General features: G+C 43.2%; 1 protein-coding gene across 1 annotated transcript; it reads left to right on the top strand.

Annotated features, from left to right (window-relative positions):
• The first annotated feature begins 208 nt into the window (after positions 1–208).
• On the top strand, positions 209–7,350 carry LOC149360376 (uncharacterized). Its single transcript, XM_089569264.1, has 6 exons — positions 209–230; positions 1,994–2,088; positions 3,394–3,545; positions 3,627–3,694; positions 5,834–5,917; positions 7,213–7,350. The coding sequence occupies exons 1-6, from the start codon at positions 209–211 to the stop codon at positions 7,347–7,349; spliced, it is 558 nt and encodes a 185-aa protein (XP_089425390.1). The 3' UTR covers position 7,350.
• Positions 7,351–7,681: the final 331 nt, after the last annotated feature.

Below are 7,681 nucleotides of genomic sequence, written 5' to 3'. Positions count from 1 at the left end.
CCTGCCTATTCACATTCAGTTTCTGGCGTAAATCACGTTTCAGTAAACAAAAAAGTCAACATCCCTGGAAATATTTACACGCACAAAGGAACATAAATATAACGTTAGCTCTCGAGTTGGAACCAGAGTATGAAACGTGTATTCGATGCCAGTAATAAAGATCACTCAAGAAGGCGCCAACACAGCTGGGCCTCGTGTTCATTGTGAAATGAAGCCTCTGAGCGTCCCATGTCTGTCTCGCAACTGTCCAGTGATGAGGAAAGATAAAGCTCACTATTACTCCCGTAAGCCCGTTATGACGATGTGGTACTAGTCAGAATGTTTTATTTTAGTTCTTTTTCAAAAAATTCCCACAAGAACAAAAAAAAAGAACAAAAAATTCAGGGGGCACTTTGACTGTCTAAAGTGGGTAGAGGCGGAAGCGTTTTCCGCACCACCTTCGCTGTTTTTGTGGCACTGGTGGCGTCACATATATTTGAGTACTAATTACTAAGTCATGGCAAATCACTAATTAATTGTTAATTACTTATTAATGCCTGAATGCTAATTAACTGCTAAGTAATGACGCTTAAGCTTCGCCTTTAGGAGTGGAACGCGACAGCGTGTTGTAGCGCTGCCAGGGAGTCCTTCGGAACGCCACCACCCGTTCGGCGCGATGCCTTGCCCTTTGAACGCAACGCTTTTTGAGGAAAGGAAATGGAGCAGTAATTTTCTGTCATCTCGGTGGACACCTGAACCGCACCGTAGAGGAAGGGAGGAAGTGGGAGTGAAAGAAGATAGATAAAGAGGAGCCGTAATGAAGAAAATGAAAATTGTATTTGAGGAAAGGAAATTACGCAGTAACTGTCTCACAAAATTCTGGGGGCACTTTTTTGACCTAAAGTGTGGTCACTGATGTGTGGTTAAGATGTTAAGCTTCGCCCCTAAGAGTGGAACGCGGCAGCGTCTTGCAACGCTGCCAAGGAGTCCATAGAACGCCATCGCCCATTCGGTTCTACGCCTCGCTCGTCGGTAAATTGGTTTTTGAGGAAAGGAAATGTATCTGTCTCTCATTTGTCGGTGGACACTTAAACCTCGCCGGAAGGGAATGGAGGAGGATGAGTGTGAGTGAAGACACCGTATTCACTAGACGCGCCTTTGTTCATTTGAAACCATCGAGCTGGCATGGCGGAGTGGATAGCATGCTCGTCTCTCACGCCGAAGACCGGGGTTCGATAACTGAGCTCGACCAATTTCTTAATCGGTTTCATTTATTTATATGGCCTGAGTAGTAAAGCTAATTAGGCTAATTGGGTAATTAAACAATTAACTAAGCTCAGTCCCACTTACTTAGAGCATAACTATATGATCCCTTCAATTGGTTGCATGGTTACTAGCCAAAGTACAATTGGCCCCGTTTGAAATTCACGCACTGTGACGTCACGACCGTTTCCACCAATTGAAAAGCGTGACATTTTCTGTCGACAACTGCTGCTTACAACGATGACACATTAAAGGCTTCCGCCTTAATATTACCCACGGAACGCTGCCACCATCTGCCGCTGATTCCAATTGCCTCTTTCTGCAGTCCTCATAAAAGGCACTTTGGATTAAATAGTACAGCCAAAATAGAGCTTTCAATTTCAAGCGGGGACGGTTAATGAAATTTCGTATTTCTTCTAGTTCGCTGTAGAAAATACATATAAAAAAGGTAGAGTAGGCAATGGCTGTTTTTTTTTTAACCTTTCTGACATTGGACTTGAAAACTGCGCACGCTAACGGAAACATTTCATATCCTAATAGTACAAAAACACCAACTGTTAGCGCGGAACAATGACATGATTCGAATCACAAACACAAACCCATAAATAAGCTATATGATTGCAGTGCTGCGCAGGATCCAACACGTGGCCTGCACGTTTCCGGCACTGGGCGTATAAAATGGCGATATAGGCATGGAACTTCACTACAGCGTCCTGGCGCGAAGACGCTATGAAGTTCGCATCGGCGGCAGTCGCTCTTGCTGCAACTCACGCTGCGTTGTTCTGTGGGCCTGCTAGCGGCAAGGTACCGCACCGTCTTGCTAGTAACGTGACGGACGCATTTGAGGTGAGTTGAGAACTGCTTAGAGGAGAAGTGTGCTGCCAAGAGGAGGGACAGGAGGGAAGCGAGGATGTTTATTTTTTCAGTAGGAAATTGCCATAGCTCCTAAGCAGCTGCGGTGAGTTGCGGAAGATAAACAGACACATAACCTATTAGCCACATGTGCAACGCCATTGATTTGACGTTCACCAAAGTGCGAGAGGGTACGAATTTCACTTTTCATATAATTATTTTTCAGCGGACCTCACCAATGTGCTAAAGCAGAAAGTGCAGGAAGTTTTTCTGTGGACAGCGAGGCTTTTGTGAGGTTGCTTTTCATTCCACTTCTGAAATCTTCAAAAACCTCAAGATCATTCCTATAAACAATATGTACGAATATAAACTCCTGCATGATTACTCGCTCAAAATTAAGATAAAAACAACATGCTATTATTTGAAATTTGCAAATCAGAATCACTAGGCGACGTGGCCTATAATGCCAGAAAAACTGAACATTGGAAAGGGCCAAAATGCCGTACCAATTGCGGCTTTCAAATGCTCAAGAATTACCTGCCTCGGCTACTAAATAAATAGACTAAAGCAGAAATAGACGCTTCAGAGCTAAAGTTTCGGGGCCTCTGGGAGTTGTTTTTTTTTAATTTAATTATATTTTTCCAATTAGCCAGCACGCTCGATCTTCATAACCAGAACTTTGTCACGACGCTTTGCTGCTCCTGTATTATAAGTGCATTTGTGAGGAACTCTTGTTGAATTGTGTTCTGAGTTTTTCCCATGCTGTCGTTTGGAAATTGTCATGCTTTTGCTTCTCGCAATGTGTAGCTTCGCAGCCATCGATGCTAAAGGGGACCAAGGTATTTTTCAAGCTCTAACGAAGCGGCTTTTCTTCTTGGCCCCTTTCACGATCTGTATGTCATGTAGTGGAGAACAAACAAGAGAAAGATTAAAGGAAAGAAAAGTCACCGGGCACTGAGCCTGGGCAGCTTTAGGTTTGGTGGAAAAAGACAATTGCGGAAAAAAGGGACAGCAATCCGCAGACAGAACTCCCGTCAAACGCGAAGGACGTACTCACAACGCCCATCTTATATACGCAGTGCCCTAACCAATTTCGTAAAAATTTCACAGCACGAATTGGCACTATAGCGCGCTTATGGAGTTCACACAAATGCCGGTGGATTTCTCTTATCTTTATATTCTTAGTGGGTGGCGTGAAAGTGGTCGTCTACTTGTTAGCAAAAAACTAGGTCCAAATTGATTTCAGTGCTTTTGCGAAATAGTTTTGCGAAGCGCCCCGTTCTTTCAACTCTTTTGCAGTTGTTCGCCCACTTCCCTTACGTCGTGCTGGCGTACACATCGGATGACGACCCCGAATTCCAGTGTCTGACCAACAAGCGAGTGCAGTTGGACATGGACGCCAAAACAGCCACCTATGTGTGGATGTTCAAGGGCCACCAAGGGACCGAGAAGTAGGCTAGACTTCGAGATAAAGAGCAACGATGTGATGCGAAATTACTGTCCCGCTAATTTTTTATTTTGTTCATTTTCAGAAAGAATGAAGTTCTCCATTTGTCAGCTGGTGATACACCTGACAAGGCTGTCTTCACGCTGAATGATGGTAAACTGAAGAAATTCCTAAATAAATTATTAAGGACGAGAGAATTCCTCGCTTAAAAAAAACCCAACGTATCACTGCAATAGCATTACACAATTGCTTTTTTAAAAACTGTGAGCAGTGCATAGATATGCTCTGAGAAGTTAAACCGCTGGAATTTTCTTTTAAGACGTCTTCCCTCCGTAGCATTTTAATTGAAGTGTGTTGATATTTTAACTCCCGATTTGTTGTATTACGGGGACGCTAACTACAGACATATTTAAACCTTGACGGGAAACAGAGCTTTTCTCTTCATGAGATAGTAAATCATGGTTTAGCCCAATTCTAAAAAACTCCATATTTCTAAATAATAGGTTTTAAATCATACGTGAATTAAACGGGGTTGGTCATTTAAAAAAGAATACAGTTACACTGCATGCTTTTTCGTAGTCCTGAGGCATGCACAGATTTGCTTTTAGGAGTGTAGGCATTTCAATGTCTTTTGAAAGCATTTATCTCGCCCCGTATTGTGTTTGAATTTTACAGAGGTTTGTAAAGTTGAACTATCTGAAATATGTCGAAAGTACATGGAAATGAGTTTATTAAAATAAGAAAGGAGGAAAATTTATCCCACAGATCCGGGGCATAAGTTTTATCAAAAATCTTTACATCGAAATTCACGCACTCCAATACAAGTTTAATTGCGGCTCGCGAAAAGCGCTTTGCAATATCGAGTTTTCGTTTGGAATGGCTGCACCCTCGCTGTACAGTAAGATGTATTATCTCACTTAAATAGCATCCTCCCATAGACATATTTGACATGATCGCTTGAAGTCACTTTCTAGCCGTCTGGGGTGCTAACTAGGGATCACCTCTACGCGCCCATACCGTGCATTATGGCGCGCTTTGTGTGAGCCGAGCTCCTCAGGAAACTTAAATAAATGAGCTTAAAAACTAGCCCTCAATAGCCTCGCTCTTCATTTAATGAGGTAAGGCGACTAAGTGAATGCTTTCTTGATTATCTTATAAACCACATGGCTTGTTGTCTTAGAAACCACATCTTCCTACCCAAAACTGGAGTGCGACTGACCGCTTTCAGAGGCCACAATTTTTTATACAGTTTCTTCTCCAGGAAGAAACTTCGAATCCGAGATAAATACACCTCAGTGGGCCATGTGGGTCATCAGAAACCATTTTTGGGAGCAAACCCACACTTTAGGCTTTACGAACAACCGTTTGCGAAAAAGGAGGTCGTTGTATTGAAAAAAGAGCGCCGCTCTGTGCTGTGTGGTTACCAGGAATGTTAGCAACAAGTTGTAGTGGAAACAAAGAACCCAATAAATGATGCATTGGGCATAACTGGAGAATCGCAATCTGCTCAAAATTTTCTCTTGGCACCTGAGGTAAAAGCTACTCCGCCCAGTCGCGGTGGCTCAGTGGCTACGGCGCTCGGCTGCTGGCCGAAAAGACGCGTGTTCGATCCCCGGCGGCTGAATTTCGTTGGAGACGCAATTCCAGAGGCCCGTGTACTGTGCGATGTCAGTGCATGTTAAAGAACCCCAAGTGGTCGAAATTTCCGGAGCCCTTCACTACGGCGTCCATCATAGGCTGAGTCGCTTTGGGACGTCAAACCCCAATAAACCAAACCAAACCTACTCCGACGTAGGTTTCTAGCTCCATTTCGAGCTTTGTCCAAAGAAGCTTGTCCGGTATCGTATGATCGATATACTTTCATAGCCTTTCAGCGATGACTACACTCCCAAGGATAAGTGATGATCCATGCTGTAACCAAAGATACCCTCAGTTCATCTCAGATATCATTATGTCGGGCTATTTTTTCCGCTGGAGCTCTAAATCTCCTGAAACCTGCAAAAAGTCGCAAATTTTCCGCTTTTGAAGTTCTCTGAATCTGTTTAACGATACCCCTTGCGACCCATTTTACTACTGATGTTCCCTGAGAAAGTTGCAATCTCCGGAACAAAACAGAGAAGAATGTGCTGATGTCGGGTAACCATCCTTTATACTGTGAAACTTCTCAAAAACTAAAGCTCTGCTGCACCGCTATCCCTACAAAAAAATGGTTGAGCATTTTGCCTCCGAAAAGAAAAAAATGCATTATGCCGGATGGGAATGCATTCATTGGAATTTAAGTTTCCCTTTTAGACTCCACGCAACAGTGGGAGGCTCACTTCGTGTACACGGACTACAAGGACTGCGTCATTGTCGAGATTCCCTACCACGGATATCGTAAGATGAGCTGTGCTCCAACGCTTATTTGTCTTTTAGTATTGTTTCGCGTCATTGTCACACGACAGAGTTGAACCACAGCAAAGTAGTATTTTCTCGCTGTAGCTTACCCGAAGAGGTCATGAACCGAAGTGAAGCTTTTCTAGCCAGTATTTTAGTTCGAACTCGTCTGTAAAAAAACGAACAGCAGTGCATTATGTTGTCGAGAAAAACTTTTTCGTTCTAGATACTGCAAATGTGTAGAAAATTAAGTTATTAATTGACTTCAAAACCTTATAAAAGCTTCATAATTGCTCCTGAGATACCATACTGTACCGAACCTTTAAAATCATTGATATGAATTAGGCGAGCACATATCTTGAACGCTAAAAGCATGGAGGCAATTGCAATCGTTCGTCCTCAAAACTTCGTAAGGACGTGTCCTCATTTCAATTTCACAATTGTTGCTTCGAAAACACCTAAGTAAGACCAGCAGTACAGCAGCCTGTTGTGCATTCAGACCGATGAATTATTACTTTCGCGTAGGTCACCTTACATACTCGCGCAGACTGCAGATTCGGCCAGACTGGCAATGCAACACCGTGTCCAAAGGCCCAAGTCGTCCCCAAACGTACTAAACACTGATTCTGCAGGAGAAATGCGGGGATGTTTTCTTTTTTAATTGTATAGTGTCGTGGTTTAAAGGTTTGGGGGAAGGAATGCTTCCAGTCGGCACTTGCAGTCAGGACCTGGATTTATAGCTTCATTATGGCTCAGGCAGGGGTTAGAAATTTTTTTCCGCTCCATACTCGAACACCTTCTCGTGCGATCTCCATGTGCCTGGCCAGTTGCAACCAGCGCAAGAAATTAAGCTCTGGTGCCAGTACAGCAGCAGCGGTGTGTTTTGTGTTTTATTTGTCTTCCTCTACTATCTTCGCAACACTTTTTGAGCGAAAAAAAACTGTCAGTATCGCCAGGCAAACTCCAGAGGTTTTGCCCTTGTATACCACGATGACTTACGCTACGGTCGTTCTCAATAAATGCGGATAAATAGTTATATAATTGAATAGCGCCAACGCCTAAGAAATCTCAGAGTTAACCTTGCTGAAAGCTATCGAACCAAGCAACACTTATGCGAACAAGGTTTCCTGTTCTTTTTCTCACGAGCGCATTTTGTTCTCCTACTGTGCGACATTTTTTTATAATAGGCATTTTTGCACGTAACAACATAACTACATTTTTACGGGGGACGCTAGGCAGTGCCCTTGAACATAAATAAATTTTTGTGCCTCACTGTTTTTTTTTTTTTTTTGCAGAGTGTCAGCTGTGGGTTTCAAAGCGTGTTAAGAACAACATCCCAGAGCACTGCATGAACCATCTAGAAGACATTTGTGACGTCATTGTGAAAACGTACTCGAAGGAGTCTTGCAAACACGACAAGGATGACCTTTGAAGATAGAGAAGCAGAAACTGCTCCCGATTGCTTACAAGCAACTTCTCTGTATTCAATGCTTGCATAAAACGCAAACTTACGACATCACGTCAGAGCTGACTCTTACGACCATTAAGGGTGGCCTTGGACCAAGTGTTGGGCTCGTGTTTGAAAACAGTTTTTCTGAGATGGGTCGCCGAATAGCCCCCGCGGAGAGGGACTAAGTAGTCCGCATATGAATGTTGTATTACGCAATGGTTAATGAGGAACGCACTAAAAAACAACTTGACCTATACGAATGCGTAAAATATGTGGCGTTCTTAGTGTCTGCTACTAAACCTCTCTGGAAAGAA

Source organism: Amblyomma mixtum, chromosome 2 (assembly GCF_055824585.1).
Source record: "Amblyomma mixtum isolate Tamu chromosome 2, ASM5582458v1, whole genome shotgun sequence".
NCBI classification, from domain to species: Eukaryota; Metazoa; Arthropoda; class Arachnida; order Ixodida; family Ixodidae; genus Amblyomma; species Amblyomma mixtum.
The sequence above is the reverse complement of the archived record's forward strand: the minus strand, read 5'-3'. Positions and strand labels throughout refer to the sequence as shown.